This window comes from Apostichopus japonicus, chromosome 3 (assembly GCF_037975245.1).
Source record: "Apostichopus japonicus isolate 1M-3 chromosome 3, ASM3797524v1, whole genome shotgun sequence".
Lineage (NCBI taxonomy): Eukaryota > Metazoa > Echinodermata > Holothuroidea > Aspidochirotida > Stichopodidae > Apostichopus > Apostichopus japonicus.
Window position 1 is genome coordinate 4,711,816 of NC_092563.1, and position 12,547 is coordinate 4,724,362.

Consider the following 12,547-nt stretch of genomic DNA (forward strand, 5'->3'; position numbering starts at 1 on the left):
ACGCTGCTGAACAGCAGAAGCTCAGGTAAGCTTCTATTTGCGAGATTTGTTTTGATTGGCAATATTTTTGAGCAGTTTGTCTACTTCGTTTGTACGAAAAATATAAGACGTAGGCGGGATAACGGTGTCATTTCCTGTCCTCCCATCTCCGCTGTTCTATGCCTTATGCCCTTCTTAGCAGACATAGTTTGTTACAATGTTACATAGTTGAAAACATTTGTTTTGCCCCCCCCCCAAAAAAAAAGACGAATATAAACGTATTTTTTCATTTTTATTGAAATAAACGATGATAAAAGTTTGAAATAAATTTGAAAAGTCATAACTCATAAGGCTATCATTACCGGTAAGTTGTGTTCTTGAATACATAAAATGCAGAACTGCCTTTGTAGTATCTTTAAACCAGAATACAAAGCTGTATTGAGGTTTGATGGATGACGTCATCGTAGCAGGGTATAAGCCTATATGTTATTCTTGTAAGGTATCTTGAAAAAGTTTGTTTATAGGAGTTTTGCAGATACTATAGACCCTTGATGGATTTTGACCTTCACAAAAAATAATACTGTTATACTCCAAATGACACCTCATAGAAGTAGGAGACTTGTCAATGTTATATTTCCTTAGCTATGGAGGTCACAACGTTTTCACATTTGAGCCAGTTGAGGCCAAATGACTTTGGCCTTAACTAATATCAAGGGGTCTGTCCAACTCAGTATGGGTATACCCATATAAGATGGGGATCTTACTGATTTGAGGTCAAAGAGTCATGTAAATTCAACAGGATAAAACAGTAAAAACCTTGTACCTAACTAGAACGGAAACATATGTAGGTTATAACCTACATGTTTCCGTTCTTGAGGTAAGGTAGGTACCCTGTTAAATTGCGCCCACGACAGGGTCAGTCTTATAAACATATTCTGCTTTCTGAGATGTAATAGTTTGTAGTTACATACACATGTAAATGGAAAATGACTGGCACACAAAATTCATTATCAAGTTACATGCTTGACCATAACATTGTAAGCAGGGTTTCCATTAATTTTTGAACGAAAGTCATACCAATCAGGCTGTCTGACAAAACTGATGAAATAAGGTCACACCGTAACAGTAGATTGTATTTCCCTCCATAATCCTGCAAATTATAAACGCTTGTCAGTACTACCAGTACCATGCCACTCCTCTGGAAGAGAACATTTTCAAAAAACGTTGGCTTAATTACTTCTGCTTTGAACGGAAATGATCTTGACTAAATTTCCCACTTCTAAATCCTTCAAACTTACGACATGAATCTCGTTATCCCATCATTATCATCATCACCATCATCTAGCATAGAAACAGTTAATTTCAACTGTTTTGCCAAGCAGAATGCCTTCATTACCCTTGCCAAAAATGACAGCCGTGTGTCACTTGAGTATTACCGTCCATCGATTAGATTTTCCCTTTATTTCATTTGTCAGAAAAGCAGTCAAAATCAGGCTTAAGCAAATTTTTTCAAAGAAAGCTTCTGGTTTTCAATATAGTGTGCCCACATAAGTATTCCAAGTTACTGTGATGAACAGTCACTCCACTTTAATGCCAAGTCTAGTCATATGGGGGACGTTAGAAATGTTTGAGAACATTTTCTAGAAGGATCCTCTATCGCTGCAATTCAAACAATAAATCTATTTTTTAAAAGCTCTTCTCTGTTTAACAAGTTCTTGCAGAATGCCATTCGTTTCTAAATTTTCTTTTGAACTGTTAACAAACTTTCTTTTTACTGCAAAATGTAAAGAATATTTCAATAAAAACAAGCAAGGAAAGAGTAAATACCCTGTTGCACACGTATTAACCGTCGCTAACTTCCAAAGATATATATATATATATGTATTTAACTTCCAAAGATATATATCTATATAACTTCAAATTGACTTCTTCACCATTTTCTTTGAAAGCCGTTTGGGCTTTACTCCACCAATTATTTCACCGTTTTTCAAATTGCATCAAAGTTTCAAATTGTTTCTCTTTCAATGTGACAGCTTTTCCCAATGAAAAACAATTTTCATAAATATCACCGACGTACGTGTATGCGGAGTTCTGACATTGACGCTAACATCTCAAGGTCTCCTTTCTGCCATTTCATACCCACGACTAGTTAGCTGCAATCAAATTGGTTGCCTTAATTTTGCCTCGAGAAAAAGTTCATCACAGCCTCAAAGCATTCGGGACTCTGCCAGAGCTTGACCAGGAGGTCGCTTTCCTTCTTGTTCACCTTCTTCAAAAAGTCTCTTTGAGATTGTCGGATGATGTCTTTAGACGCTATGGACGACTGCATAAATTTGATGTAAAAAGAAAATACGAAAACTTGGGGGGAAGTATGAGTAAGCTGAGCATTTTGTTAAGGTGATGATAATGACACGAGGACAAACAGTATAGGGATATTCTGACGGCAGACGATGTAAAACTTATCTTACAACGTTAATAGTCAATAATGTTAGTTGAAGCCCCCCATCTCAACATCTCGTCCTTAACTTGAGATGCGGTTGATTGAATACTACCTATTTTTCAACTTGCCATGTACAGCTGAATTGCCATAATAAAAAAATTCTCTCAACTACTGCCAGATAATATCACAAAATTTTGAAGAAAAAAAATGCATAAATTTGCCAAACTAAAATGCTATGACATTCTGAGTTTGAACTAACAAAACACAGAACATTCAGCCACTAAATATTCTTTGAATGAGATATGACACCTTGAAGAATGATTTTGATGTAACTTCATAGGAACTCCAAAAAAGTGTCTGCTCCTAATGAAAGAGTGAAGCTAGGAGGGTGAACTGGTGGGTACAATTCTTTCTTTCACTTTCACTAAGCAAGGCTTTTGCAACACAGAAATATACTTTTACTCTTAAATAAAGATTAGTCACCTAAGCCTGTTAACAAAGCTTTCACAATTTCGGGAGTATTTAGACCTTTGGATTCATTTCTCTATCACCTCTAAGCCTTGAACCGTTTCCGCAACAGGGAGTAATTTCTCTGCTATCGCATACCAAATTGTTACCCGGTTTGATAAAAATTTCTTGTATGCCAATTCATAACACTTATAATACACAGAATGGTAGTCCATGACTAGATTTATATTTTCCAACTTCTTTATAGTTGTAAAATACTGCCACCACTTGATCACGGCGTGAAAACTTTTGTTGTAACCTTTCGTAGTTTTAGATTTTCAGGTTTGGTGAAGAGAGAAGAAAGTTCTTGGCCAGAAGGTGATTTGAACCAGCGATCTGGGGAGTCATAAGTCCTGCCCTTTGATGGGATGCATCCTGTTCTACACAAAACAAACTTTTGATGCTCTTTTTGCCAGCTGATCATAATTTTCCAGTCAGTTTCCATACGCCTACCGTGTTGTCATGAATCAAGCCACCGAATTTCAAGTCGAAGTCGATCGAACATATCCGTGAGACTTTACCCCACGAAAAGATTGTACAGTGACTCGATTCGAATTGATCTTATTACTGAAGTGACTTTGCTGTTTATGTATATACTTGTAAAAAATGTTCAATTTTGTCAGACAGACAAAACTCCACCAAACACATTTTGTATTTTATATTTCTTTTCTCTCTTCTCTTCTCTCTGCAACAAGCAAAGAAACCTGTATACAGAGTATCATTTATACCCCATCATTTTCTTTGTTCTGTTTGGGAGTGTATAACCTGTGCACTATTTTATCAGTAGTAGTATCAGCCAATCAGGGTACGATTGTAATATTTTATGATATACGGGAGTCAATGCCCTCAGAGCTTTAATGCAAAACCTTCAAAGCTGAATTATTCCTAGAAACAGGGTTTCCTTCTGTCAGATGATTACATACCAATGGAGGAAGTAGACTGTACTCTTCGACTCTTCGGTTGACCTCGCTCTGAAATGTTGATTCGGGGAACACATCTGTCACCAGACTACGTTCTTTGGCTTCATTTGCTGTGAGTTTTCGCCCAAACAATAAAACTTCATTTGCCTGAAGGTGAAGTACAGATCTCTTAACATTAAACACTATAAGGGATGGGAATGGGAGGGGGATGGGAAGTGGGGGGTGGGGATGAGATATCTTTATCACATTTGTTAACAATGATGGTTGGGCTTATGTCTTCTTTAATGGCTACTGGAATAAGTTGAACTATAAAACTATTAAGGGTTGATTCAACTTACTTTGGCTGCCCCCATCATCTGTGGAAAGGTATATGACGAGCATCCTTCTGGACTTTGTCCAAGTGCGGGGAAGGGGGTATAAAAGTTGGCCTGTAGGAGAACAGTAGCTGGTTAGAATTCAACACTAATGTAATTGAGGTGCAATATGGTTGCAGGTAGACTTAGTATTTCTTATAATCTTTAAGTCTTATAAACTTTCCTTCTTTATATATACATCTTCTTTATATATATATATATATATATATATATATATATATATATATAAAGAAGATGTATATATATATATATATATATATATATATATATATGTATATATATATATATATATATATATATATATATATATATACATATATATATATATATATATACATATATATATATAAATGAAAATCGTAATGAGTTGGAAAATCAAGAACAGTGAAAAAACTTTCAGCCTCCACCGGGATTCGAACCACGGGCCTTCCGCTCTGTACGCGGACACCCTAACCACTAGGCTATGGACGCTGATTGTATGTCCAGAGGTTCGAAACTGGTAACGAAGGTCGTAATTCCACTGTAGGCGTTTGTCACCTGTATCGAACAATACTAGTTCTGTTTTTGGTGACATATTTTGCCTTACTCTAGAGATCAAACCTGATGCTAACCAACTCGAAATCATTTGTGATTCTTAAAGCCGGATCTCGAAAGAGATACTTTGAACAGACTTTATGTTAATGCAATGGAGGTAAACGACAAAGGCAAATGAATATATATAAATCAAAATCGTAATGAGTTGGAAAATCAAGAACATATATATCAAAAATCAAGAACTTACAAATCAAGAACATATAAATAAAGAACATATATATATTTATATATATATATATATATATATATATATATATATATATATATATATATATATATATATATATATATTTTAGTCTCATGGCTAATGCGGACTAACCATTTTTAAATTCAAATCATATTATAATGAATTATAAATCAAATTTGGAAATCTCAAATAGACTTTTAATGCATTGTTCATACGGACATGAAAAAACATGTGGATGAAAAAAATGTTGAGATTCAAATCAAATTCATAAAACATCCACACCTGACTAATAGCTTAATTCTGTCCCCCCAAAAAAGAGGAAAAACAATGCAGGAGGATATCATAATTGCATCAATTGAATTTTTTTTTAAAAGTTTTATCCAGAAGGCCTTTGCTTAATTCCAGAGGAAACCCAAATAAAACAAAAATATCAATAGCAGCAAGATTTGTGGTGGAGATCTAAGGTTTCATATCTCGTTCTGATCTTTATGGGTGTACTTAAGGGTAAGTACTTAAGTACTGCTGGTACGTCAATAAGGGGACGGAAAACAGTTGATGGTAAACAATAATATCAACAAAAGCAAATAAGGCCTTACTGACAAAATTTAAAAAATTCTTTTGTAAACAAGCAAACAAACCAATGCAAATATTGGGAGATAAGAGAATAAATTGTTTGACCGATAAGATGCATTAAAGTCATATTCAGCTCAGAGAACTTGTACTTGTTAGAATGGTACCAAGCTTAGGATTCGGTACGTTTCCTGTCAGTAATCTACAAATAATTGATTAATTTTAAATATTATTGTAATTACAATTATTATTAATTTATTCGAGAAGGATAAAACGTACAGTGTCCGAGGCATACACAACATCGAAGAGCCCAAGAGTTGTGCAGGCAACTCCAATTGCAGGTCCATTTACAGCTGCGATCAATGGCTTAGAAAAGTCAAGGAAACCATTTACAAAATTTCTGAAATTCAAAGAAACAATTTCTGATTAAGAAGAAGGGGCAGGAGGGGGGTCGAGGGAAGAATTCAAAGTGGAAACAGAGTCACTGACGAGAGGTAACATATTTCCCATTGAATGTGTTGTTCAGTGTGATGGTGCAAACTCAATAATATAAATCAACAGACTACTAGAGTAATAAATCAAATTGTCTGTTGTACCTCAATGCAGACATCTGACGAGGCTTACATTTGACAATACTTCCACGTAGATATGCAAATGAATATATTAAAAATCTTAATTTCAAATGTGTAAATATCCCAGAGAGTTTTGTAACAGTTTCATGTAAAATTTCAAAACGGAAAAATATGTTAATCTGTGTTTTTCTTAACGAAAAGTGAAAACGACATTTAAAATGCCAAATCGGCTGTGAGTAACTTTCACCAGTCACAGCATACCCTCAGTAAAGTGACTGCTGATTAGAACGGTACTCTGTATCAACTTGTTTGTCCGACTTGAAGGCATATATTGTTTCTATGATAAACAAACTGCTTGAACCTCTCAAGTAATTAAAACCATACAAATGTTAAGTAATATCTTGGCATAAGATATCAAAGTTGTTAAACAAGTTTCTGATGGCTGTCAAATTCCTATTTCTTCCTTTCAATATCATAGTGTTGCCCTACAAGAGTAGATACCGCATTTCTATCCTGATGAAAGCAAATATAACCCCCCCCCCCCGCAAAGAAAGAAAGGTCACAGAGTTTGACCTTAACACATCTTGCGGTTCTGATAAGCATCACAAGCAAACATTGGGCAAAAAATAGATACGATAATAACTCTGTGGAACTTACTCTAAAATAACACCGCCTTCTTCAGCCACTTGCTTCATTTGATCCGGTTGAATATTTGCAAAGTTATTCAAGTCATTTCCACTACTGTAGTAGTTACCAGCACCTGTGGAGAAAACAAAGATTGATTTGCTCCTTGGGGTTCTGATTCATTCAGCAGGATCCAGAATGAAGAACAAGACCATGCAGGCAAAACTTAAAACTGCTAGCCGAGGGGCGGACTGTTTTACTTATGACATTTAATAAAAAAATTAGAAAAAGCAAGAAACTTTCACTGTTCAGTCCATCTAGCTTTAAAGGTTGTTTGATGAATTTAATGTTTTTTTTCATCTCTAGCTATTGACAGGTGGTTTAGTTGCAACATTTCATGATTGACAATCCTATCAACTGGCTAGTCAACAATCAATGTCAGTAATTGATCCACAGAAAACTGACTGCGAAGTTATATACATACAGGGCTATTAAGGTAACAGAAACTAGCCAGCCTAAACCTAACCTGTGAAAGCTCTGCTAACTACTCAGGAATGTTACACAGGAATGTTACACAACAACTCACTGATCATTAGGTAACTCTTACCATCTGTATCTCCTACCATCTCCTTCGCAGCTCACTTATTCAGTCAGAAAAGCTACGTCAGTGAAACTTACCCATGATCCAGCGATGCAAGTGCAGCCAAAAAAAAAACCGGAAAACTATTCGGAGACCCCGGGTGAATGCCGTCCTAACACATCCTACTCCTAGCTCTGACTACTTACACACTATCGTTATGTTAGGCTAGCTCAGGAGTATTAGCGCTAACACATCCTACCCCCTAGTTCTTACTACTTACACACTATCGTTATGTTAGGCTAGCTCAAAGTTACGAATACGTCGCAGCGAACTCCGGAATAAAAAACAGTCTCACATTCGAATGCGATCACAAATATCGACTTTCATATGCGTATCCCTTAGATTTCCGTCGCTCACAAATATCACAAGCGTTAATTCCGAAACTTATATCCAGCACCAGCAGTTACGAAGATATTAACTAGCAGTTCAATCAACGTGAATGAGGAAAGGTTTTTCAACAACAGAAATGAGCTATGGCTACTTGAAGTTCGCACGTACGCAACGATGTTCACATGGCACAATGTTGTACAGTGCAATGCGACGTGTGAATGGTACTTTGGTTGATTGATAAGTGAAAATTTGAAGTTAGCTTGCTGCAACGGGCCAGCCATTTTGCCGCGTTGGGTCTTTGATATTCGTACGGAACTTTATTTGAATTAAAAAAAAAAACGGATTTCCGTAAAAATACGGAAGACTTACATCCCTGATGATCAGAGTCAAAGTTAAAACTGACCTGTTATGACAACTACGGACACATTCTTGTCTTCGTCCGCTCTCTTTAGTGCGGCTGGAACTTCTCGGTACATCTAACGAGAAGAGACATGGAGACAGTAAACAACCGATTAAAGGTTGTCAGAAACTTTGGACCACTCATCAAAGCCACAGGAAAAATACAGATTGATTTTTGCATGCTTGACTCCAAGCATGAAGACAAAACCTCCTGGTCTATCAAAGAAAAACAGCAAATGATCAAATGAAAATGGGAAATTTTTGGATGAAATGCAAAAGAAATTTGCATGCTTATGCTGTGAGTGTGGTTATATGTAACTAGCAAACATTTTGTTGCAGTGCATGGGTGGTGGTACTTTCAGTTAAACAGTATTCAAAGGATACTTCAAGATACTTACTTCTCTCGTAATAGAATTTTTGGTCTTTGGGCGATTCAAAGTAATTTTGGCAGCTTTTCCAATGACTTCATAAATAATGGTATTAAAACTGCTGTCATCCTGCGTGGAGGGACTCGCTTCTGTTGCCTCCGTGGCAGACGGGTCTCCTCCTTCAGCCCTGACGAGTTCCTCTACTATGTTGACGTATTCCTGTCGTGCATCTTCCTGTGAAAGAAAAAAAAGCGTCCATGGTTGCACGCCCCCATCCATACTAATAAATATGAATAATTCCATCGGATTTCATAGAGTGTAAGAATATCAAAGACGTCACAATGGGCTTCAATGTTCTATGATTGTACTTAGTTTCCAGTAGCTTCTGTTATTTCTGGTGAACCTTGTAAGAATAAGCAGCTCTAATTACATTCGGCTAAGCCAAAGTGACCCTAAATAAGTAATCCTCAGTGGGTTATTTAAATTTAAAAACATTCTCTAAATCAAAGGTATGCTGTATTGGCCCCAAATATGCTAGATATTCAAATATGGTCACCTTTGGTCAAAATTCTTCACCTGTTTTTATTACAACCTTTGAGGAAATTTTCCTCACTGGGACATTCAGTCATCTTTGTGTGTTCCTTAAAAATGTCTGAGAACAATTTGGAGTGTAAAGACCACCTCCAGGAGAGTACATTTTGAAAACTTCTAGCAATAACAGCTAGCTATGAATTGAGGCCTATACAGACAACCTTTAATTAAGTGTAATCTAATCGTTGTATATTGGCAGGGAATAGTGAGTCCAGTATGGCATCACAAAACACCAAACAGATTGGTCAAATTTTGCCATACAATTCGAATGATGTATAGCAAAATTGTTTTTACACAGTGATCATAATATTTTATATGAGCAAAAATTTCAGGACCTTCGAAACTTGAACGCAAAAGTTAAATCCTGGTCTGGGGGGATGTTATCTCTCTCTCTCTGCTGTGACTCGTAGTGGTAAACAGGACCAATAGAGCAGCCGCAATCTTATGTCATTTTTAGTTTTCCCGTTCTCAGTCACTGCAAAGCGGTTAGCATTTATTGGTTTCAAACATTTTTGCTCTAATAAAAAAAAAATGGCTCACTTATTGAATGATATAGAATCATAAAAAAATACTGAAACCTTAGTCATGGAGCCTAGGCCATTCCAAGCAGTCCATTTTGCCTTTCCAACAAAATCAAATCCACCGGGTTTTGGTTTGTTACATGGTCCATCGTTTGCCTGTATTGATGTGGATGAGGGGAAAGAAGAAAAGAAAAACAGTTCAAGCTTGCAAAATTAAAAAATGAAGAGGCAAAAACATGGCCTGTATAAAGTTGAGCCATAAACAGTCATGTTGCTTAATCCTGTTAGTGAATAACATAATAATTCTTTTACTACTTTTCAAGACTACAATGCAGCCCTTTATGCAAACCAATGTTTGGAATTTCATACTTTGTCAACAAATGGCATATATATTTACAGGGATGGCTTTGTAAGAATCTATGAAAAGAAAACTTTTAATTATGTCTGCAAAACTTATCTTATCTATCAATGGATAGGCATTGAATGGAAAGCTCCACATAGCAAATACACTTTGAGATCTTGAAAGTGTTTCTCTGTCTTCCTTTTAAGGAATCTCTTTGAGTTCACCTTAAATTCATTCCACAATAATGATCTTTGTTGAATTGTTTTCAATATCTATTTACTGATTTCCCTTGGACTACCTCAAATCCTACCTCCCCTCCCCCACACACTTCACCCACCTGCCCCCCTTATTACTCATCTATTAAGTATGTGAAGCAGCAACCTGGAGAAATGAAATGAAATAAAATCCGTAGAAAATAAAGATATACGAACATCTCAAAACTTGCTTTTTTGTCTCCAAACTTAGAAATGTGGATATTTTAAGGTTGATATTATTGTAAGGAAATCTGTTTTATCACCTGCTTGAACAGGGCATACATTTTTAGCTTGACTTCATTGCCAGGATCGTCTCTCAGTGAGTTGAGTCGAGTCTTTGCTGAGTTAAACTGAGCTTCTGATGCTAACAATGGTCTCAATGTATGAAAAGAATGAGGTGCCAAGACTGTTGCTTGAAACCTGAAGGCAAAAGGAAACACAAAGGTATGAACTCAACATTTGAGACTTAATTCATTATTGACATTATCCTTTATTTATTTATTGATATGATGTCTCTCGAGTCACATCTAATTTGTATTAAACAAAGACGATCACACTGATAAGTGCCTGCCACAATGAGATCATTTCTACAGTATAGACTTCTCAACACTCATTACAGACAGATACTGTAGTTGATCTTTGACCATGATGCATACAACCTTTAAATGTAGTCAATAAATACAGTCTTTGATCTATATGTTCAAATTATATACAGCACGATAACAATAATGCTGTCCTGATAAGCAAGAATTAGGCCAACTAAATAGTAGTACTGTCATTTCTGAAAACTAAGTATATAGTCTACTCAACACTACTTACACACTCAGTCGATCTTTGACCACGGCGCACACAAACATACAAAGACAGTCGATAAATAAAGACTTTGACCTATATTTCAGAGTTTTAATAATGATAACACTGTCTGGCAAGTAAGAACTAGTCCAAATCAATAGCAATGTGTCATAAACAAACTTGACAATACATACAAATTACAACCAGGAGAATAAGTGTGTTGACCAACTTTTGTGTAGTACTTTTGAGGCTCTGAATTAACTTTCTAATAAAACAAATATGGTTCCTACATACAGTATATATCTGCTACACTGACCTATGGACTTGCATAACAAAATAAATTGGAATCACACATACTTCGATCTGCAATAACATTAGGTTATAACCTACTGCCTAGATTATGTAGGTTAAAGGTCTGCTGTAAAGATCCACGGTGTTCAAAACTGTATTACTTGGTGACCCAATTTCAACCTTCAATCAAAGCTTGATCATCTCGGTGACTTTTCAGTGATGGATGTTGTTGCATAGAGCCTGTTAAAAATAACCTGAGCCTATAAAAATAACCTAAGCCCAATACTAATATCCTGAAGAGGAAGCATCAATGCTTCAATACTATATTGGGAATAACTCTGGAGTGGATTACATATATGCGGAGTGGGAACTAAAACTAGTCGACTGAGATTCCACACTAGCCTAGACCTTATCAGAAATAGCATAGGCTAACCTAGGCCTCTCAAATACTCTAGTCTAAGTTGAAGTCATATATGGCCCTGCCTATACCTTTGTTTCTTTTACTGATACTACTATACTTAATTCAACATGAAAAAAAAAATCTTCTAGGCGAAATTTAATAACCATGTTGAATTTACTGTATTGAAAGATCGGGTGGAATGACCTAGGCCTAGGACTGTAGGACCTACTGTCGGTACTTGCATTGTTGCTTGACCTACAGTACTTAAGTTTAGGCCTAACTCAAGGTGACACTGATGCCGAAGTGAGGCCTTATCTTACAGTACAATTAATGAGAAAGACTGGGACTATCCTACCTTGACATGTATTTACATGAAGGCAAAAGCTGCTTCCTAAGTAGGAAACTCATCTTCCAACAACGCAAGGCAGTGTATAGTAATTACCAGATAGACAAATAATTGTAATATCTAGAGCAGGAAGGCCTAATTGCCCTAGTATAGTATACGTTTTCTTATCAAACTTGGGTTAGATATCGGTCTCTGATATCGGTCTCACTTTACTCAGTTCATGAGGAGCTAGTATGGAACGCCAAATTTTTATCAGCTGACTGACTAAAGGCTTTTCACTTGGTTGTTGATTCATTGATTGCAGGGTATATAGGATCTGTCTTAATCGGGATTTGGAATATGTTAATGAGCTAAATCGATGATATGTCGATTTAAATAGGTATATGTCAATTTGAGTTGCTAGAAACTGGTGTAAGTCCACGGAAATTGACTTCTACCGATTTAATTCGACATATCATCGATTTAAACTGGTATATGTCGATATAAATTGACATATACCGATTTA

At 36.1% G+C, this 12,547-nt stretch overlaps 1 protein-coding gene across 1 annotated transcript; it reads right to left on the reverse strand.

Moving 5' to 3' along the window:
* Positions 1-258: 258 nt before the first annotated feature.
* Positions 259-12,257, reverse strand: LOC139961019 (enoyl-CoA delta isomerase 2-like). Its single transcript, XM_071959813.1, has 10 exons — positions 12,052-12,257; positions 10,477-10,633; positions 9,674-9,772; positions 8,535-8,738; positions 8,141-8,213; positions 6,801-6,903; positions 5,851-5,971; positions 4,185-4,274; positions 3,850-3,993; positions 259-2,302 (listed from the first exon to the last, which is right to left on the reverse strand). Exons 1-10 carry the CDS (start codon positions 12,102-12,104, stop codon positions 2,153-2,155), a joined length of 1,194 nt encoding a protein of 397 aa, XP_071815914.1. The 5' UTR covers positions 12,105-12,257; the 3' UTR covers positions 259-2,152.
* Between the last annotated feature and the right edge of the window lie 290 nt (positions 12,258-12,547).